Source organism: Teleopsis dalmanni, chromosome X, assembly GCF_002237135.1.
Source record: "Teleopsis dalmanni isolate 2A chromosome X, ASM223713v2, whole genome shotgun sequence".
NCBI classification, from domain to species: domain Eukaryota; kingdom Metazoa; phylum Arthropoda; class Insecta; order Diptera; family Diopsidae; genus Teleopsis; species Teleopsis dalmanni.
Window position 1 is genome coordinate 45,691,342 of NC_051848.1, and position 24,074 is coordinate 45,715,415.

Consider the following 24,074-nt stretch of genomic DNA (forward strand, 5'->3'; position numbering starts at 1 on the left):
CCAAAACAGCTGATTTACACATCAGCACAAATTTTACTTGAAATAAAATATACAAGTAAAGACTGTGTAGTATTTTAAAATTTCGACAGGATGTTACGCTTTTTCAGAAGCTCTTATTACTAGAAAATTTGCTAATGAAACGCACTTGCGTATACACAGTGTTATTCGAAGTTACTACAAGTAGCTCGTGGAACCGACCTAATATAATCTAAAGTATGATTTTGCAATGATTATACCACAACCCTATAATTCTTTAAAATATTGTTGTTGCTTCTGTCTTGACTGACAGTCAGCTGTTAAATTACATTTCCAACAGCATTGTATGCTTAACCAATGAAACTTGTTCAGAATCAAAACGGCAATTTTAATTTTTAGATTTTATTAAGTTTTATTTAAAATTACTGAAAAAGAATTATGGAATCATATATTTTTAAACAAATTAGTTTAGCATGACAGTTGCTCACCTAACAGCCGTTTGTTTACTATTACGTCCATTACATAAATAAATGCATATCTCGCTGAATTCAAGCACGTGCAGTTTCGATTTTGACATTTCCCTCACTCATTTGTTATCAGGAAAGTGCGGTTGTTATTTAATATTAAGTTATTGTTTGAATTTGTGTCTGTACCATATTAATATAATATTAGTTAATAAAATGAAGCAGGTTCCAGAGTTGACGAATTCACGTCCAGAATTCAGAGAAGTTCCCACCCAATTAAATGAAGTAAGTAAAGCGCCAATGTTTTCAAATCAAACATTCAGAAGTTTTTGTCTTAGCACCTTTTAAATTTAGGCGCACCACATCTGGACTCATTTGACCAAATGCTTGAACAGGGTCTCTTGGATTCTGCTAAATATATGACACCGTTGGAATTCAATACTCCAGCTGGAGAATATGTTAATTTATATATCAAAAATGTACGTATAGATCGACCGCATGTGCCCTTAAATGTAATCGATGTTAAAAATCGAAACATATATCCGACTGAAGCACGCCAGAGGCATGAATCATATGTTGGCATGTGCACCGCCGTACTAGGATGGAGTGTGAATGGAATTGAAAAAGCTCCAGTCGATGTAGAACTAGGAGAAGTGCCAATTATGTTAAAAAGTAGGGCTTGTCACCTCCACAATTTAACGCCTAAACAAATGATTGAAAAGGGAGAACACGATTCAGAATGGGGAGGTATTTTTATAATTAAGGGCAATGAAAAAATTATCAGGATGCTGCTAATGACCCGTCGAAACTATCCAATAACAATTAAGCGTTCAAGTTGGAAAGAACGAGGCGTAAAATTCAGCGATATCGGTGTACTAATACGTAGTGTACGATCTGATGAAGTTTCATTTAACAATGTCCTGCACTATTTAAATGATGGCACTGCAAAATTAATGTTTTCGCAAATGAAAACTATGTCATACGTACCAGTTTGCCTCATTTTGAAATGTCTTGTAAACTTTACAGATCATGAAATATATAAACGATTAATACTTGGATATGAAAAAGATGAATTTTATTTAGCCTGTGTGCAAAGAATGATACAACAGGTACATGAAGAAGGCTTTCACACACATATGGACTGTAAAAATTACTTAGGAAATGTTTTTCGGTCCAAGTTTTATGAAGTGCCGTCATGGAAAAGTGATGCTGAAGTAACCGACTACATACTGAATGAGCGCATCTTAATACACTTGAGTACCCACAGAGAAAAATTCGATTTGTTGGTTTTTATGATACAAAAATTATTTCAATGCGCGCAACAAAAAAACAAAGTTGAAAATGTTGACTCTGTTATGATGCAAGAAGTATTGCTATCAGGTACGATTTTAGTATAATATGTTTAATATTGTCTTATTAATAATAAAAAGATATTCTATTAAGGTCACCTCTACCAAAAGTTCTTGATGGACCGTGTAGATATTTGGCTTCAAAATTGTAAAAGGTATTTGCTAAAAAAGCTCGAAACCCCAGATGCTTTACTTTCTGCACCACTTCTAAAAAATTGTGTTCGCTTTGCGGGTAAAATATCGAGATCAATGGAATCATTTCTTGCTACAGGTAATGCTCCATCTCGCTCTGGATTAGGATTAATGCAAAATACTGGCTTAGTGGTGATGGCTGAAAATATCAACAGAATGAGGTATATGTCTCATTTTCGTGCAGTCCATCGTGGTTCATTTTTTACAACAATGCGCACAACCGAAGCTCGTCAATTGTTGCCTGATGCTTGGGGTTTCATTTGTCCAGTACATACTCCTGATGGTACGCCTTGTGGTCTTTTGAATCATTTAACCGTTTCGTGCAAAATATCCACTTTACCGAAACAAGAACTCGTAGAAGTATTATGAAAACGCTATTTAAAAAGAATGTAATATTTATTTTAACAATACAATTTAAGGCTATACCAGCAGCACTATTTGATAATGGCATGTTCCCGTTGGATTCCGATTTTTTACCTGATCCCTCGAAACTGTATGTAGTGTTCCTAGAAGGCAAACATTTGGGTTATATACGCATAGTGGATGCTGAAAAAATTACTAACCAATTACGTGCTTTAAAAATCAATGGACAATTACCAGAAATGTTGGAAATAGCATTCATACCATATAAGAAAAATGGTCAATTTCCTGGTTTGTTTTTGTTTGTTAGTCCAGCGCGAATGATGCGTCCTGTGAGAAATTTAGCTTTAAACAAGGTCGAGTACATTGGTTCATTAGAACAGGTATATATGGAAATTGCTATTGACGGAAAAGAAGTCTATCCTAATTTTACAACTCACATAGAATTATCAAAAACTGATTTTCTAAGTAATTTGGCTAATTTAATACCAATGCCAGATTATAACCAATCTCCAAGGTTTGTATGAAATGCATATTAAAACAATTTGTTTTTATTGAGATTTATTTTAGAAATATGTATCAATGTCAGATGGGTAAACAGACGATGGGTACTCCTTGTTTGAATTGGCCAAAGCAAGCTGCAAATAAACTTTATCGACTGCAAACACCTACAACACCTTTATTTCGACCAGTTCACCATGATAACATAAGACTTGACGACTTTGCTATGGGTACAAACGCGATTGTTGCTGTTATATCGTACACTGGTTATGACATGGAAGATGCCATGATTATAAATAAAGCATCATACGAACGGGGCTTTGCCTACGGCAGTATTTATAAATCGAAATTTATTGAATTAAGCGATGGTAGCTATTTTGCACGCAGTCCGGAGATGCCAGAATTGTTAAAGTATCTTGATAATGACGGCCTTCCACAGCCCGGTTCACTTTTAACTACTGGATGCCCATTATATTGGTATGCTTCCAATCTGTTCTGTTCTTCTAAATATTATATTATCTAAATTTTATAGTTATTTCGATGTTAATGACTCCACATATAAAGTTAAAAAGTTCGATGAAAGCGAAGACAGCATTGTGGATAGTGTACGCTTCTGTGGAAGCTATAAAGCGAATTCACCGCGCATGATTTGCATTACATTAAGAGTACCACGACCGCCTACCATAGGTGACAAATTTGCTTCACGTGCTGGTCAAAAGGGCATTTTGTCACAAAAGTGTCCAGCTGCGGACTTGCCGTTTACAGAAACAGGACTCATACCTGATATTGTTTTCAATCCTCACGGTTTTCCATCTCGTATGACAATTGCTATGATGATTGAAACAATGGCAGGAAAAAGTGCTGCTATACATGGTCTAGTACACGACGCTACTCCATTTACTTTCTCCGAAAACAGTACTGCAATTGACTATTTTGGCAAACTGCTCGAAGCAGGAGGCTATAATTATTACGGCACCGAGCGTTTATATTCGGGAATTGACGGTCGAGAAATAGCAGCAGACATTTTCTTCGGTGTGGTGCATTACCAACGTTTACGTCATATGGTGTTCGACAAATGGCAAGTACGTTCCACAGGTCCCATTGATACAATAACTCAACAACCAATCAAAGGTCGAAAACGTGGTGGTGGTGTACGTTTCGGAGAGATGGAACGTGATGCACTAATATCACATGGCGCTGCATATTTATTGCAAGATCGTCTATTTTATAACTCTGATAAAACAGATGCGCTCATTTGTTATGACTGTGGCAGTATTTTAGCACCGCTTGAAAAAATATTCAAACGCAACAGCATTGGCAAACTACAGTCAGTACCTGGTACATGTAGGCTATGCAATAATGGAAAAAATTTGGGCTACGTTGAAATTCCATACTCATTAAAATATTTAATCACAGAATTAAGTTCTGTAAATATAAACGCTAGACTAAAACTTCTAAAAATTTAATTGTTTTTATATTTCTTTAATATATTAATTGTTTCTATATTTTTAAATTGTGTCTTACAAACAATTTTCTTGCTATTCATATCTACAGAAAATAACTTAAATGAATTATTTTTCCACTTTTTTTTTTAATTATTTAACTATTCAACATATTAACTACCTACACAATGGTAGAGTTCAATAGTAATATTTTATATTTACTGATGTTCAGTTATGGCAGAGTTCGAAAAATAATTGGAAAAATAAATTTTATTTGAAATAATCAAATTTTTTTAAGTAGATTGCAAGAAAAAATAATGAGAAGAGTTCAAAAAATAATTGGAAAATTAATTCTCAATTAAAATATTTTTCAAATTTATTGAAATAGACGGCAAGAAAAAATAATATAAAATTGTTAATAAAATAAAGTGATTACAATGAAATCATAATTATAAGATCATCTAAAATACTTAATACTATATTCTTATGACATTTATAATTATAATATTAATAAATGCAATAATAAAAATATTATAGTGAAATCTTCAACATTATTTTTACTTAAGTAATTAAGTTATAAATTCAAAAAGTCGCAATATATTTTAATTGCCCTGTTGATTTAAATTTATAGCAATCGCAAATAAACCCATAATCTATTTATTCAAGCAGTCAATATAACATATATGTTTAAGCAAAATTCAAAGTGCTTACAAACAGCACCAAAAACGGGCAACAATCAAAAACAATTAAAAACGATTAACACATAAAAAAAGACAAAAACAAAAACGAATAAAAATGCTAGCTAACAACACTAAAAATAACAAAACCACACCAAAACTACTAGTTAGATGCACCAAAAATAAGCAAAAATAATGATTTCAAGAATGGTCAGGACTACGTCCGGAATCACTTGTCGCCAAAAACGACCAAATGCCATTTAACACCTCTCAAAGGAACTTTACATGCAGGTCCCAGCGAGTTACAACAACAACAGCAAATATAATAGTTAACAACTCCAAATATGAACAAAACAGCACCAAAAATGAAAAAAAAATGCTAGTTAGCTGCACTAAAAGTGGACAAAATGAACAAGAAGAATTTCAAAACAATATATTTTCCATAAACGTGTTGATATGCAGATGTCTGAGTTGGTGATTTATCACCTTAACTCTATTATATCTGTGTACAGTTTTAAGTCCCACTAAGAATAACTAAATACAGGGCTTTATAATATGACGGATCTGATGTGTTTGTATCTGCCTGTGTTTATCAGATTTTGCTGTATTTCTAGGTTGCTGAGTGTTAGATTATTGTGATTGTCAATTATATTGAACATGTGTTCTTCAATATGTAGACTTCAGTAGATGGAAGATATTGTGGCAGAGATAAACGGAACTCAATTAGACCTTCAATAGGACCATAAAATATTGCTAGTTGAAACATAAATTTAACTTTAAAAATTATTAATAGCATTACGGATTCATTAGCAACATGAATCCGGTGAGCAGACATATTTAACACCATAAAATACCAAAAAAGAAACGATGAGTAAATTTTTAATAGAGAAATATCGTAAAACAAGCTTAGACCCTACATGGATTGTATAGCTACGGATGATGATGATAATGGGCTACAATAAGAGGAAGCTCTAGCCGAAAGTTAGCACGGATTCTTATGGTCTAAGAAAATAATATGAGCAATATTTTAAAAACTTGAAACTATTTTGCGCCCAGTTTTTGCAGAAGAGAATATAAGTCTGGTGTCTTAAGTTTTAGTTTTTTAGTCCGATAAATATCATTTAATTTTAATCATTATTATCTCGAGTAGAATGACTTATGTGAATTCAGAGTTCGTTTTTTTTTAAATGGTTTTTCCCGAACTCATTTTTTCTAAATTGTTATATATATTTTTTTTTTGTTTATTTCTGATACAACAATTCTTTTTTATCTCAAGAAAATTTTCGCAAATAAGTTTTTTTAAGTAATAAACTTACCATTTTCTCATAATAGACCTCTAAAACCTGCTCATATAAATTTTAACTAAGGGCATTAAGAAATAAAAACTCATCATCAGTTATGTGCGACGGGCTGAAGTCGGTTCCAAGAACTGAAGCCGGGTCTACGTTCCGGAGCCTTTAGTCTATTCAGAGGGCCAAGTGCCGTTCAACACTCCCAAAAGGGACAACACAAATAGATCTCGGCGGGTTACAACAACAACAACAGGCTGGAGTCCCTCCGAAATGTAATCAAGGGTCTATATTTAAACATATGTATATAATATATTTTCATTATTAATGTCCCATGAATGTTTTATTAGCTTAAAGGTTTTTCCAAATTACTAATATGATCTGTAAGACCCCGCGAAATAAACTTCCGACTTCGGGCCTGACTAGTTACTTAATCTTTTATAGCTGTGTGTCTTTTGCTTTCCCCATTCTTAGCTTTTTAGCAATTTATCCTTAAGATAATTGTAATCTTTTAATAACCCAAAAGACTTCAGTCTTTTAATAACCACTTTTTATTCTATAAAAAAGTATTTTCTCAATTAATATTTCCATTTTAAATTTTATTAATATATGTTTTATGCATTTAATATACAATAACTTATGTATACAATAATATAATTTTTTATATCGCTATTTCAATACAAACCACAAAGGAATTTGTATTACATACATATTATGTACTTAATCGTTTCTATTTATTGTATTAATTTAAAAATAGTCAAAATATTATAACAAACATTTATATATTGTATATTATATTGTTATGCATAACAAAACTGCAGTAAAGATTTCGTATGATCGTAAGTGAACTATTTGAAGTAATTGAGTTTTTGTTTTTTTTTATTATTACTGTACTTTGACGATATATTAGAGGCAACGTTACACTATACAATAACTTTGTTCCATAAAGCCTAGTACTAAAAATCCATTTCGCACAAAAAATTGAAACTCTATATCGAAAATATTTTCTACAATATTCGAATTTTACGGAACATGTTTTTATATATATATGAAACGTTTCTACAATATTCCAATTTTGTGGAACATATTTTTTATATATAAAAAATGTTTTCAACAATGTTCTAATTTTGTGGAATATATTTTTTATACATATAAAACAAATGTTTTCTACAATGTTCCAGTTTTGTGGAACATATTTTATATGTATATATATATATAAAATGTTTTCTACAATATTTCAATTTTGTGGAACATATTTTTTATATATAAAAAATGTTTTCTACAATGTTCCTGTTTTTTGGAACATATTTTTTATATATACATAAAATGTTTTCTACAATGTTCTAATTTTGTGGAACTTATTTTTTATATATATATAAAATGTTTTCTACAATATTCCAATTTTGTGGAAAATATTTTTTATATATAAAAAATGTTTTCTAAAATATTCCAATTTTGTGAAACATATTCTTTATATATATAAAATGTTTTCTACAATATTTCAATTTTGTGGAACATATTTTTTATATATAAAATATGTTTTCTACAATGTTCTAATTTTGTGGAACATATTTTTTATATATATATAATGTTTTCTACAATGACAAATTTGTGGAACATATTTTTTATGTGAAGTTTTATGGAGTTTCAATTTTTCGTGCGAAATTGATGTTTAGTACCAGACTTAAGGAATAAAATTAATAAAATGTCAAGGATGACTATCGCTCGCTTAATACGTTACTATCAATATGTAGGCAAAGAAGAATTTTATATATATCTTAACAGATCTTCAAATATTTTGATATGAAAAAGTTACACAATTTAAAAGAATAGAAGTACGCTTTACAATGGCTGTTAAGGACGACATATATTTGGATATGTGAATATCAGTAATCGAAAGAATAGAAGTTTAAGAATATATATATTGTTAAACTTCTGATATTTTTCTATGTTAATACTTAATTTTTAATTAAAAATAATAAATTTGAAAAAAATTTGATGCAATTTCATTACGCAGCTAAGAACTTTACATAGCACTTTTATTGTATATGTATGTATGTATGTTTAATGTCTATGGCATTTATGTGGGTTATTTTAAGTTAATTAACCTAATTTATATGCAAAATTAAATTAACTACATTTTGTTATTTTTTACATAATACGTAATTACGTGTAAATTATATTTGTTCATTTTTCTTTTTTTGGTTTATTTCAATAAATCATACAAATAAATATGTGTAGCAAAAATTGTATATATATTTAAAATAAACTAATATAATTATAGTATAATATTATAATATAATGTAATTTAACCAAAGAACAATAGTTGTAATCACAATCTTGAGTAACGAGGAGTTCGGTAAGCAAATAACATAGTAACAGCACGCGCAGATGACAAAGATTAATTGAACACTGATGGAACATTGGCTGGACCCTGGTTGATTTCAATTATGTCCTCCCTCTCTCTCTCTCTCTCTCTCTCTCTTTCCCATCATCTCCTTAACTCTATTCCCAACCATTCACTCCTCTACCCATGTATTCGTCTTGTAATCCTCACATGTTATCTGCTTTTCAGATCCCGGCGGGCTACAACAACAACAACAACATCATTGAACATTGTGGAACTGTGGATGCCATTACGATTGCGCTTTGTGGTTGTCATTAACGCGAAATAAAACAGTACAGACTGGTAAGCAACAATCAAACATATTTGACGAACAAGCGTTTTTTTTAGTGCTGCTCTGCACCATTAATATGTTACTACGGGCACAGATAGTAACGTTGCGTGCGATAAAAGTCTTAATTAGAACTTACTGTTTTTTTAAAAGCAAATTTTACAATTAAATACCGCTTTATTTATACACTTTGTATTTTCATATAAGCATTTTAATTTGAATGCCTTTTTTAATGAAAGTGTAGCAATATTTTTTCTTCATCTGCGCTCATTCATTAGTTGTGCTCTTCATATATATTTTAATTTTCTTATACGATTTAATTTTTGAAAACGTTTGCAATTTCTCTTTGCAAATCGTGAGAAAGCATTCTACACTGTTATCTATTTAAGCAGTTACTTATCTATTTAAGCAGTTACTCGGTTACCGAACTCGTTACTTAAGACTGTGAACACCTATCATATGTTATCATAAATTAATCTTGAGATTTTCTATTATGAGCATATGTCAATTATTATATTTTTGATAAATGCGTAAAAAAAGTAAACATACAACGGAATTAATAAGCGCAAATCTCTATATAAAGCCTTTATCAAATAATAACATTTAAAAGGTAAAAAAAAAAATAACGTAAAAGTGTAGTTTCAATGACAAGTTTACGTTATTATTAATTATTATTCAATTCTCAGTTGTTGTAATATCTTATTTGTGAAAAAAATATATATATATTTAAACTAATGTAGACGTCAACTTCTAACTATATAAATGTCTAGCATTAAAATCTAAAATCCAATTTACTATGCCATAAATTACAAATTGTTTATGTTAAGATTGCATGCATATTACTGTAAAATAAAAGTTTAGATTTTTTTACAACTTTACTTTAATTCGAATCTATTTTGACGTTTATTTTATATGTATGGCGGTTAAATATTACAATTTAAATTTAAAAAAGATATAACTATATATAACAATTTTGCAAATAATGCACATAACTTTAAATTTACTATAAAATTTAACTATTAAAAAAAAATAGCTGAAAAACAACCAGAGTAGGAAAGTATTTATACAATTTCTAATATCCACACAGTTAGTTAAACAGAACAGAAAATATATCCAAATGATTTCTTTTCAATTTAATTTGTATTTTATTCATTTTAATAAAATTGCAACAATTTTTATCTTTTTAAGTTGATTATTTGTCTAATATAATGAGATTTTTATTTAATTTCTCCTTTAAATATATATTTTTGAATAATACATAATGTTAAATAGTGTTGTTATTTTTAATTTTAATTATTTTTAAACATAACGATTTATATTATTTAATAAACAAATTTTTATTTTTATTTTTATTTTTACTACAACGACTTTTATACTAAGTATAATATGTACTTGCATGATTTAATGATTTGTTGTTTGCATCTTTAATTATTTTTAATTATATATATATTTATTTATATATATATATAAATATACATATATGTAAAAATTTGTAAACCTTTTTAAAGTATAATATTAATATATATTTATATGTTATTATTTTTTTTTTTTTTGTTAATAAACAAACATTAACATAAAATATAATTTATAATTATAATATATGTTGCTGTTGTTGTATTAAACGAAGCTATCCTTTGAGCTTAAAAATATAATAGTTTTACATTAAATTTATTATAAGAATTCAATTAATATTGCTATTTATTGTTAGTGGAATATTTTGTGTTTGTACACACGTTTGTTACTTTGTTCTTTGTTCTTTGTGAAATTGATATCATTTAGTTTTAAAATGTACAATTAAAAATCTTACTTACAGTTTGAAATACAATGCAAAGTCTTGCGATTTAAACGAATAAAAAAAAAATTCTTTAATAAAGAGAATAAATAAGAAAAGGCTGTGGAAAGACATTTATAGGTATATTTATATATATATAGTATATATATCGATATATAAATACATATATAAGTATTTATAAATATACATTTATAAATATAAATAAATACATATATAAATATTATATATAAATACATATATAAATACATACGTAAATACATATATAAATACATATATAAATATGTATATTTGCAATTGATATTTGTCTAAGTTTTCATTTTCATAAACGATCGAGAAACAGAGTAAAATTTGATGATATTTGATTTTGCAAATGGATGCTGTGTGTCATTTACGAGACAATGCATCATGCAGTGACAGAATTGTGCCAAGAATTTCAATTCAATTTTGTAGCTTAACAACGAATATATTCATTAAAGCACAAATAATGTGTTTATTGTAGGACAATACACTTTTATAATAATAATATTAATTTACTCAATTTATTTCGTCTTTAAAATTGGTCTGAGAGTAAATCGCAAACTTCACGTGTTACGGTCTCTTTGCTTGCCCGAATTGTTAAACGGAACATCTGAAAAGAAGATAATTTTAATTAATTTTTATTTAATACATATTAAATTAATTTAAATAAATTATCTATTAATCCTTACTTGCGCTTGTTTATTCGGCTCTAGTCTCATTAAGCATCCCACCTGTTGCGTTTGAGTATGTATTATTCCAGCACAAACCATATTATCGGGATTTGGATCAACATTGTCAAGTAATTGCATTCCAAAGCCCATCAATTTATTTCGAGCACCAGACAGATCGAGTGGTTGTAACGCTTTAAATACTTTTTGTGCTTTTTGTTGTTCACTGCAATAAAAAATTTTTATATATTTTAATAATATTAAAATAATATTAATATTTGTTAACATATATAAATATTACACTAAAGGTGAAATTATCATTGTACTAAACTAGAAACTAACTCTTATGGAATATTTAATTTGTTTGCAGTCCAAATAAATTATATACGGACTATAAACTAATAAAAAAAATTCGAATATTCCCTGAGATGATGAGGATGAGTATCGAGTTATGGCAATACTCAAAACATCGTTGTATGGACAGCCAAATATATTAATAAAAAATAAATTAACTAAAATTTTTGTTATTGTCTTTTCATTTCGGTTTGAACTTTTCTAAGTTTTAAATAGCTTCTTTTCGTCATCAGACACAAAAAAAAATAACTTTACAAAAAATAAACACGATACCATATATGAAAAAATTATGTTTATAACTTTAACTGTACAATCAACAAGTAAATTTCGAATATAGTTCTTCTTATCCTATTCAAATCCTAAATTGATTTGGTATTTCTTTAAAATATTTTCAAATAGGATTAATTCTTAACTAATAAAATGGATTCGAGTAATTTACTTCATAAATATTGATATTTATTTACCCTCCTAAATTCTTCCATCGCGCAAAGAATGATTCGGCATTCATTTCTGTTGGTTCGAAGAATTTATTTACGGTCAGCGGCAATTTAATGCTAAATTTCTTGGGTACACCATTATATCGAAAATTAACTTCAATTGTCGGTGCATCTGAGTAATCCTCAATACACTCGGCTGTAAGTAATTGTTGTATTTGTGCACCAGCTTCAAGTGTTGGCTCAACCGATTTCATTTGAACATTTAACTTAAGCGCATTTTCTGCATCCCATTGCAAAATAGGTGTGAAATTCTAAACTCGAAATAATTTAATCATTTTAATATGTGTACAAAAATGTAAGGAACATATGATAAACTAACCGTCAGTGGTATTTGAGTTTTGTTGCCATAAAATAGACCTAGACGTCCCAGATTCAGTCGAAATTCGCTTTTTACTCCGATTTGTATTAATTCATTTTCAAAAAGAACTCCATTATTTTTAAACAGGAACTTTTTCGAATTATACACAGCAGTGTTATTGTTGCTGTACATATCGCCTAGAACATCAATTAATGTGCCACTATTTGTAGAATTATTTAAACCTGTATTAGATGGTGGAGTGCTTAAACCAAGAAGATCTGTGTTAGCGTTACTATTGACTCTGAGAAAGAAGAAAAATAATTAAAAAAAAACACAACATTTTATCTTTATATATATAATCTTACTTGTGGTTAGCATGAGTATTATTTTGGGTTAATATAGCTGGAGCCGGACTCTTTGATTCACGTATTTCATTCTCGGGCACACGACCGGGTTTCTTCTTCTTAAGAACGGCCAAAATAGAGCTTTCTCTTTCTGGAAACGAAGGCATTTCTTCCAATACGGTAGCCAAAACATCAGTAGAAGCCACAATACTTAATTGTAAATATTCGCTAGCTCGTTGTTGAAGTTCAGCATCTGCTGAACGCAAATTGCTATGCTGACGGAAAACTTCTTGAATATTGGTGCGTATTTCGGGGAAAAGATTTATAAACTTTATGTAAGTGGATAGTAGAAGAGCCCGAGTCATGGGTGAACAAAGATGATATTTCGAATGTAATAGCTTAAACTGAACTAACGGTGCAGATCGAGAATCGCCAGCAATGAGATTGCCAAATTCACCTAAAATATAGCCACCAACTTTTACCATATTTTCATGACAAGCTGGTGCTTGCAATGCTTCAAATACAGTTTTTGCAGCATATCCCTGCACCTCCTCTCGATTAATAACAATTTGTATTACACGATACCAAACCTCTTCGGAAACATAATCTCCAGCGATTCTTATTAAATTGAGTATAACATCAACATACCTAAAAGTAAAGTATATTATTTTTATCTGTAATTTTATTTACTTAAATTGTAATTTGATAAAAATCATACCAAGTGTAATCGGTTGCGTATTTTTCTGCCAAAATAGCTACTTTAAGTACCATTTCTTCGCGTATAGAATAATCAGCGGTCTCCAAATAGTTAAGCATTTCCTGTACAATTTCTTCGGCGTTGCTACGATCACACATTGCGTAAAGTAAATCAACAGCCATCTGACGAACAGACACATCCTTCTCCATCTATAATAAAATTTAATTTTAATCTTTAACATTTGTTAAGCAAAAGAAATTTAACTAGTCCAAAATCTACAAAATAATTCAGATATATAGTTTTTATAGTTTTCAACAAAAATATAGGAATGTAAAAAACTTAAATTATGTCAAAACGACTCGATATGATGTTGCTGTTGTAATCCGTTGGAATCTTTTAAAATCCCTTTGAAGGATGGTAAACCATACTTAGTCGTCGTTAAGACGAGTGGCTTCGGGACGTAGACCGGGAATATCTTCGCTTGGATAAACGGCAAATGTGGATTTTATAATTAAGAATAATAATTTTAAACATTTATTAAAGACAGGTATTTTGATTAAATCTTGACTATGCTGCATGTCAAATTTGGAAAATTTACTTTAATGTTGAAGGTTTTTATTTGAAAACTTAGCCATTTTTCTATCTGGCTAACATTAGCCTAAATAACATTGATTATAAAAGCGACAACTGACAAGTTATTGTTGTTGTAGCCCGCAGAGATTGTGTAGAGATTAGGGTTAGTGAGCGGTACTTGGACGTCAAAATTGACAAGTGGTTCTGGGACGTAGATTCGCTCGTACTTGAAACCATAATTAACAAAAAGATGCATCAGGTAGACAAATGACACGGCAATATAATAATTGCATACACTAGTTAGCCTCGCATGAGTTAACCTTTTATTTTAATAATCAATCTTGATTTTTTGTGAAGTGAGCTATAGCAGTTTATAGCGCAGTAGAAAAAGTTGTTCAATATAATAAAACAAAATATAAAAAAATGACTTACCTTCATTGACAATATAACGACCTCCTGATGCTTTTTCACCTCTTCGTGTGAAAACTCTGACGTAGCTAAATGGCACATAGATTCCAAAGCTAAATATCTCAAATTCGTTTCACGGTTACTCAGAAACTGTCCCAATTGATTACAAGCACGAACCAAAAGATTTGGTTCGCTATCGCTATGTATAATTAAATTTATTGCTTCGAATAGAACTGCATTTTTCGCATTTGAGTGTTGTACTTTCTTGCTTTTAGGCGGTTCCTGTGCCTTATTTAATATTGTTTCCAAAGTTTCATTAAGTCGTGCTCGAATTCCTGGCTCCTCAGTTACTGGATTATAATTCTGTAATAAGCGTAACAATTTAACTGAAAGCCACGGTGCTGGCACAAAGTAATATGTATAATCTTGCAAATCGGTATAGCTGGCAGTGACGATACGTGATAAACGTGATACAGCTAAGTTAACACAACCCTTATACTCTTCCGGATTGCGTTTCACTAAAGCATCAATAAGTGATGTGGCTGCCGTGACCACCCCCATATGCTGATCATTGAGCAAATGTATAATTCTTGAAGTCCATTCACCGCCAGGTATAATATCGGGACTTGAGCGGAAAAGCCGTAAGAGACAAAGCGCTGCAGATTGTTTTACAACATCCATTGTCTCGCTAATAACAAAAACAATGTAATTTAAATTTTTTACAAATTTTCAAATCAAGTCAATTCGCCACTTACCCAGATACCAATAACTTAGGGATTTCGTTTGAGAATGATTCAGCCATATCACGACTTCCGATATTTGCTATGCATTGCAATGCCAGATTAACATGAACTGGATTTCGGGACTGCAAATCATTTTTGATCGATTGAATGATGAGTCGTATTAAATCGCTATTTGTATTAACTAGTACAGAAATGAAGAGATAGCCCTGAAATATAAATTAATATACAATAAATTAAAAGCCTCTTATTGTATAGAAAGGAAATCAAAGACTAACAATTTGTTTCTCAGAATATTTATTCGAAGAAAGAAGATTGACTGCCTCCATATGACCAAAATCGATGTCGTGACCCAGTAGAAATATAAATAGCAATTTACAAACATATTTTTTCTTTTGATATCCATCAAGGGTTTTGTCTCCTTTAAATTTACTACGTATGTTCGCAAGCTCTTTATTTATCCGCTTCACTTCGGCTTCTTTGCTTTTACCTAAAAATGGTTAAACGCTTTAGTTTGTGGTCTTAAAATTTTTAATATAAATTGTTTAATATTTATTATTAAAGTAAATAAAAGAACCTAAAGGAAACTTTAATAACTTATACTCAGTTATTATTTTGGATTACGCACTTAAAACAAAACAGAATGAGTTTTAATAGAACTATAATAATGGTAGATGAGTGGATTGGCTACTACAGTAAATTATAATTAAATATTGACTTAACAGGATTTCGAGTAGAGATGTTATTCCTGATGTTTTTAGTATTAGCGGTTTTTAGATCTAGTGGTTTTAGTAATGGTATTTGTTAGTACTGATCAGCAAAATACTTCATAACAAAAAGTCGAAAGGTTTGCTTATTATAACCGTAGAGACAACAGTGAGTTTGTATTTAAATGTGGGACATTTTTTCTCATCCATTGTTGGCCATCGCATGCTTTGTATAATAGGATGGTATCTTAATAACGCATGTACTCCTTTTTTATTATTACTAAAATGTTTCGCGGTAAGGATTTCCATTTCTCTTCAGGTCAACGGTAAGCGACTATCAATCCTTACAGTCAACCAAACTATCACTGACGATGCCGATTGACTACTTGTGGTCATTTATATGTTTAAATTTTCGTACGGTTTCTCTGTCAAGTGAACTTGATCATTTTATTTATTCACGGGTTGGTTAATTTAAAAATTGTTACTCATCAGAGAACAGAGAGAGAGAGAGAGATAGAGAGAGAGAGAGAGAGAGAGAGAGAGATAGAGAGAGAGAGAGAGAGAGAGAGAGAGAGAGAAAAACCTCTATATCATGTTAAAGTTTTTCTTTTTGAGTATTGGTGAAACCATATAGAATTTGAAAAATTTCTTTTAGAGGTTGTTTTAGTTTATGCTTGTTTTTGATATGTATTTTATAGGTGCGTGAATTCTGTTAAATTGAGACAATAACTTCCGAACCAGTTCTTCCCCAGATGAAACTTTTTCGAGTCATATATTTGATGTAATTTCGTTATAATATGCTTAATAAATTAATTCCGATAAATCGATCAATTATAAGAGACATATGTTGATATAAATCGTTTTTAAAGTTTTTTTTATCGTTTTTAACTAAGGCATATTTTCAAAAGCAGTCTCTTATATGGAAACCATTATATGACAATAATCAGTACGTTACTTAGCATACATACAAGGAAGTTTTTGACAGGATTTTTGCAACATTACCACAAAGGGTCAAACCTTTGCAAATACATATGTGGCTCTTAACGTATTCTTAATTCAAAATTTATTTTATTTATTGAAATGAAGATTACAGAATCTCCTGATATATCTATGATTTATTGATATGAATCACTCTTCATATATGCATATCAATAATACAAACATATATAATCTCATTCAAGCGTACATTTCGAAATTGGCATATATTGCATACATTAAGACCGAAAAGTTTTCGGAAATTCTCATTTAAAATTCGCGCGCTGTATATTTTTCGATATTTTAAGTTTATGTAGTTTGGCAGCAATTAAGGACAATTACTATGCCAAAAATGAGCGCGATCTGTCAGACAGTTCGTTTACGGCAGCTGTTGAAACCAGTTCACCTCAGTAGTGCGTTGCGAAAAAAACAATGGAAAAAAATATTGAACAAAGAGTTTGCATCAAATTTTGTGTTTCGAACGAAATTTCGTGTGCAGAATCGTTGCGAATGCTACAAAAGGCTTATGGGAATCAGTTTTATCGAAAACTCAAGTTTATGAGTGGTACAAAGCCTTTCAGGACGGTCGTACGCCCGTCGAAGCCATTTCGCAACGCACTACTGAGGTGAACTGGTTTCAACAGCTGCCGTAAACGAACTGTCTGACAGATCGCGCTCATTTTTGGCATAGTAATTAAGGACAGGGCTGCCAAACTACATAAACTTAAAATATCGAAAAATATACAGCGCGCGAATTTTAAATGAGAATTTCCGAAAACTTTTCAGTCTTAATGTATATCACATCTAAATTCTATAATGTATGTATATTAACCTGAATAATGAAAAAGCTAAAAAGTAACAAAATCAAAATATTTCAATTGTAGAATTTTTGATAAGAGGTATTCATTAGCATGTAGTAAAACTTAACATATGTATGTGCCAATTAATAAAGAAACAACCTGTAGAGAGAGTATCAATGGGAACTAGTAACATTAGTAAGATCGTGAATAGAGAAAATTAAGTAATAATTGAATTTGAACAAAATGTTTATGACATTTAATATAAATTAAAAACAACACAAACATTTTTATTTGAACAATTTTATTTAATTAAATCAAGAAGTTGAAGAAATGCCGTAAGTATCGGTTCAAATAATTGCGCATTTTAGTACTGAATAAGTTGTTCTAACGATTCTATAAATTTGCGTCGATTAATATTCATTTGGATTAATAACTAAATCCCAAATCCGACACATTCACTAATTCATTCTTACTCCTAAATAACCCTCTTCCTTTGCACAGCTAAACCCATGTGTTCGGTTTTGTAATTCCCTTCATATTAACTTATAAAGCAGTGAGTAAATGAACCCTTTTGTAAGATTTGAAGATCAACCTGGCCCCAACTGTGCCCGAAACGTACCATTCAGTTCCTTCAACTAAAACGTAACATGCTCAGTACTACGGTATTGGTGCTGACAGGTCACTGCATACCAGGAAGATATGCTATTAGACTGGCTCTACTCTATAATGATTTTTATCGTAGTCTACACCTAATGGGTTAGTGTCCATCATTGGCTAGAAAAAGATTTAAAATCTTCGAGGTCTCAACCTTATGTGTCAGTGCCCATCATTGGCTAGAAAAAGATTTTAAATCTTCAAGGTCTGGATCTCAACTGTAAGTGTGCATCATTGGCTAGAAGATTTAAAATCTTCGATCCTGCTCTCATCCTGCAAATTTAGGGATTTGGTCAAGTTTAGAAACTTGTCGTCGTTGACTTCTAATCTAGATGCGAAAAAGACTAAACCGTGGTTTCACAACGAGTCAGTGTTTGAGTTCAATTGATCTTTGGATACAAGTCTGACCATACAACCTAACCTAATCTATCTGTTTTATAGATTCTTGCGGGCCACAACAATAACTAAATACTAATAGTGACCGCATTTCAATTAACACAGTTTCTTACGGGGCATGGCTGCTTCCGTGAATACTTATACCGGTTTAGGCTAGCAAGTAACCCGTACTGCCGGTTTTGTCCAGATAAAATTGAGAGTCCTGACCATATTATTAGAGACTGTATAAGATTCGTAGATACTAGACAAAATCTAGAGACACTAATTGGTGAATCCAGCCCTTCTACTATGGTAATGCAGATGTTGGCAAGCATCGAAGAATGGAGCTTTTACAAGAACATAATCTCTAGAACAATAAATACTGTTAGAGCGGACGAAATACTTAGTACACAATCGGAGTGAAAGCACGCTAAGTGCTCTTATAACATGCCCTGTGAAGAAATACCTTAACTGGTCGTACTGCAAGGATTTTCAGGATTTTGAGCTGAGAATGAGGGGACTTTTTAGTCCGTAGGCATGTGTGACTTAATTTGAGTCGTGCATGAATCGGGCATGCAAATGGTACGGGCCATCTTTTAAAGATTTTTCCCCTAGGTCCGATACCAAAACAAAAAAAAAAAAAAATAGTGACCGCATAAACAAAATGAAAAGTATTTGTTTTCCATCTAACATCTTTTTTTTTCTATATAAAAGATTAACTATAAAGGCGTCTGAATAATTTTATGATAATGTAATTATAGTCTATAATAAAAAGCACCTATAAAATTATGTTCAATTAAATTTGTGTGCAAGTAAATGTGTTTAAGAATGAAATTGATTGCAGAATAAAATTATTGCTTATCATTAAACTTTAAAAATAGTATAGACGGCGCTTACTTGTACCAGTCTCAGTAGGTTAGGCGCTAGTAAATATATACATACATACACATTCATACATTAATATATTTAAAGATATCTGAATGAAGTCAATTTTTTGCTTACGATTTCACACCATGTATTGAGTAGAAGCTTTCGATAGTAATATAAATCAACAATTTAGATAACTGAATATGCGATCGTCGATCGTCAATCGTCGATCGTCATCATCATCAGCATCAACGGAACAAGCAAGAAAGTTTACAATAAAAAATTAAACAACTACATCAATTCAGCTTTTATACAAACAAAGAACAAGAAATGTTGCATAAAAAATAAATAAAATTAAAAAAAGTTGTTGACATTTGACGCCCCTGCACTCGTAGACGCCGCAATCATGATTGGGATTTCGCTTTTAATTACAAAACAAAAGTATATATTGGATGAGTTTGATTTGGTTTGTATGTATGGATGTAGCCGACGTTTGGTGAAGATCCAATAAACCAATTTATTTCAAATATTTAATCTTATTTTATTTATAAGATAAGAAAATTAAGCAGACAAAAAATATATTAATCTAAGAATAGAGAATAATATAGAACAGACATATATAAGATAATATATATACATTATATATATATATAAAAAAATTTCATAAATAAACAAAGACAAATAAAGAAAGTAATTGAATCAATACTGCAATTTGCAGATTAATATTTAACAGAAATTCCAGTCTCGCATCTCAAACGTTTGAAGTATTTTTAAATCATTAGTTGAGGTATAAAATAGATTAAAAATTGAAGTTCAAATTCAGAGTTTAATCATAATAAATGGGACAGAACCAAATACAATTACTGGCAAGATTGAAAACATCACAAAACCAATGAAAAGAAAAGAAAACAGTGACAGCATAACTACATTTTACTATAAACATATATAATTTTAGAATGAGAAAACCCGATTATCAGTCCCGTGTTTATAGTTTCATTTTCTACCCATTATTCATAAAATATATAGATTTTAGGTAACATGATTAATAATAAATAATAACATTAACATTTTAGTAAGAAGCAGCAACACCAATGATGGGGCTAGAACCTTTCTGTAGATTAGAACACAGTACCCTCCTTTATCTCATAAAAATGAATGAGAACTACAACAAAAAGCATTACTGAGATAATTTACCACGATTAACACAATCCAAATCACTTATTGGTACCTTTAGCAATCGGAGATATCAGAATTGTATGGACTGTGTCAAAAGAAAAACTTAGAATCAGCAGAGAAATCTTAACAGAGCATTGTAAATTAAAATACCACTTTACGAGACTGGGCATATATATGGATGCAAACTGTAGATTCTACGAAGAGTATGTAGAATCAGCCATACATATGCTATATCAAAAAACACTTCATTCCACTAAAAGCAATCAATAGAGTGCTGCCTGAATATACATAGTCAAAATACTTTCGCCCTTAACTTATCATATAAGGATAAGCCATAGGGAATCGCCATAGGGCCATAGGGAATATACATAGTCAAAATACTTGCGCCCTTAACTTATCATATAAGGATAAGCCATAGGGAATCGCGTCTTCTCAAAAGAACGCTGTTCGTTTACAAGCAGTTTGAGATTTTTACTTTTAAGTTTATTCTGCAGATTTGACGTACGAACAGTGTCTGGACCTTGATATAACAAAAAAGACCACTACTACAATCTAGCCTAACTTAAGGGCGACCATTCTCCCATTCTCTTTTTACTATGAATATTATTGAATCACATATTACGAAGGGCCACTATACATTTATGCCGCCTAACTACATTAGCATTTAATAACAGCTTTTAATAATTATAGACAAAAAATAATTATTATAATAAAGCAAATACTGATCATTTACTTTCTGACCATTTTTAAATTTGGTCATGAATATTGGCATAAACGTTTTGCACTACTTTTACTTTTACATTGCCAAGCAACCATGTCTAAAACAAAAACTTTCTAATTGTAAAATATATAAATAGAAATAGTTGTACATAATTAAATATAAAAGAAATCTAAAAAAAATTACAAGTACAAAGTGAATTCGTATTTATCGAACATTCAACACCCTTTACACAGATAATTATGCTAAATATTAATCCATTAATTTAATGATATATTTTTTAAGATGTTAAAGTCAGCTACTTTTCTTATTTATTGATTTGACCTGTCCGGATTCCAAAAAATCCCCATGCACAAGTAAATTTTATTAACTTACTTTAAAAACTGGAGACTCAGCTTCGATATTCTGACAATCAAAAAGAGACTTATACCGCTCTTCATTATATTCATTAATCCTCAAATACGATATCTGTTAGACCACATTATTAACACTTTGTGAACATAAACTACTATAAATTTACAATATATTGACAAGAGAATCTAATATTATAAGCAGTTTTTTTTGAAATTTTGAACCGTATATCAGTCTGACTTATTTTCCAGAACAAGATAAATATATACAAGAACAAAAAAATTGTTATTGATGTCTATAACTGGGCTATAACTGCAAAAATGTTAAGCATTTAGCTGATCTGTTTCAGAGTTACCAAAAGTAAACTAATCTTTCCCTGAATTTTGCGAAACTTTATCTGGATAAGAAGAAGACGTCGCGTTATTTTAAAAACGATGGTTAGTATAGCACGCCCATTTCTGGCAACTTTAAAGTCAATGTAGATATTTGTATCAATATTGGCATTTCACAAACCTACTTGGAGAATATCATTCATTTAGTTTACTTATTACAGATTGTAAAATGAAATTGAATGAAAAGCAAAACATTGAGTACTTCTTCACTATGCACAATAGATAATCTAAAGAAATTGCTGACAATTTGCTTGAGTTATAAAAGAAATCTCAACAATAGAGCAAAAGTACTATAAATACTCCCATATTTGATTAGTTTTACACCATACCGAAATATGGACAAGACAAACTATAACTATAACTGATAAACTATTACTATTACTAGCGAGTTTTTTTGAGCTTGAGAAGATCTTTGAACCTGATTTCCACCATGCATAACTTCTACAAGGTTACAACAACAACGTATATTATTAAAATTCTAAAAACATTGAGACTATAAGATTATTTTCTAGGTTCTAGAAACGGACAAGTCTACATCTTCCTATTTTGACACAAACAAATCCCACTCACTACTATTTATAGGAACATAAAAAGCAAATATATTATTAAAATTAAAAAACAATGAGACTATAAGACTATTTGTAAGGTTTTAGGAGCGAAAGGGTCTACGTCCCTATCTTTTCACACGAACAAATATTACTTGTTTCTCTTAACAGCAGCTCTTTTAGCTTTACAACAATACAATTAATGATAGAGGTTAACTTCAAACTTGTGTAACCTTCACCAAAGAGAAATTTAGGACCTATTAAGAATATATCTGCAATCCTTTAATAAGCCACAGTGAGATTTTCTGTAATTATAATCAAATCTTCTTTAGTCCGTTTATTTTAAGTAATATAATTTTATTTCTAGAAAGTAACAATTAATTTATAAAAATACTGAAGAGAATCTAAAGAAGGCTAGTTACTGAATATTTATAACGATCTAAATTGAACGCAATAAATGCTTAAGTAATTAATTTAGTAATATATCTTATATAGATGATTTTAATAACTAAAATATATAAGATTTTATAATATCTAGAATATTTTATATATATATATTGTAAATTTTTTAATATGACTTACAGTTTCTTATATCCGATATAAAGACTGCCAGGCCTCTCATACCATCCCCCCGCACAGGTGCCATTGTAGTTAATTTATTAATTTTCGTTGATTTTTTATATACCTGGGATCAGAAGAAAACTTTATGCGCTGGCTTTTCTCTATACCGCCAACGCTGTTTTACGGTGCTTAGTAACTAGTATTGGTCCGTCAGTTGTTGTACTTCCTCCAATCGCAATGGTTGCTGTTATCGATATTTGTAACGAAGCTTTCGATCAAAAAAGATTTTTAATTGTATTCGATGATTGATAAGTGCTTCTTTCGGATCGTTAATTTAGATTTGATCGAACTCAATTGAACCTGTTAAATTGAAAATTCGAAATCAATCAATAATAATTGAAGTCATATTTAAATTTATTTAATATTAAGGTTTTTAAAAACAACAACACAAGTTTCAAAATAGATTTGAGTTTCAAAATTAAAATTTAGTTTTATTCGACTTTTAAAATAAATTTGATTTGAAACTGTAAGTATTAATGTTAATGCGATATTTATAAAATTATTTAAATATTTTTAATTGTATTTTCAAAAATATATTCATATATTTTTTGTTGTTTTATTTATGTTGTTGCATAAAAA

The 24,074-nt window shown here is 30.2% G+C and overlaps 2 protein-coding genes across 2 annotated transcripts; one reads left to right on the top strand and one right to left on the bottom strand.

Moving 5' to 3' along the window:
- Window positions 1–441: 441 nt before the first annotated feature.
- On the top strand, window positions 442–4,560 carry LOC119688020 (DNA-directed RNA polymerase I subunit RPA2). Its single transcript, XM_038102627.1, has 6 exons — window positions 442–725; window positions 779–1,820; window positions 1,884–2,341; window positions 2,401–2,858; window positions 2,912–3,319; window positions 3,375–4,560. The coding sequence occupies exons 1-6, from the start codon at window positions 507–509 to the stop codon at window positions 4,306–4,308; spliced, it is 3,519 nt and encodes a 1,172-aa protein (XP_037958555.1). The 5' UTR covers window positions 442–506; the 3' UTR covers window positions 4,309–4,560.
- Window positions 4,561–11,183: 6,623 nt separating this feature from the next.
- Window positions 11,184–23,795, bottom strand: LOC119687735 (AP-2 complex subunit alpha; the record flags this gene model as incomplete). The annotated part of the gene is given in 10 exon segments (XM_038102171.1): window positions 11,184–11,345; window positions 11,425–11,629; window positions 12,222–12,505; window positions 12,574–12,853; window positions 12,918–13,544; window positions 13,615–13,802; window positions 14,599–15,262; window positions 15,330–15,523; window positions 15,593–15,804; window positions 23,457–23,795. Coding segments are annotated over 10 exon segments (2,796 nt in total). The 3' UTR covers window positions 11,184–11,267.
- Between the last annotated feature and the right edge of the window lie 279 nt (window positions 23,796–24,074).

Coding starts and splice junctions, on each gene's coding strand:
- LOC119688020 (XM_038102627.1), top strand. CDS start 507: ATGCATATCTCGCTGAATTCAAGCACGTGCAGTTTCGATTTTGACATT. Junction 2,859..2,911: donor GATTATAACCAATCTCCAAG/GTTTGTATGAAA, acceptor GATTTATTTTAG/AAATATGTATCAATGTCAGA. Junction 3,320..3,374: donor ACTGGATGCCCATTATATTG/GTATGCTTCCAA, acceptor TAAATTTTATAG/TTATTTCGATGTTAATGACT.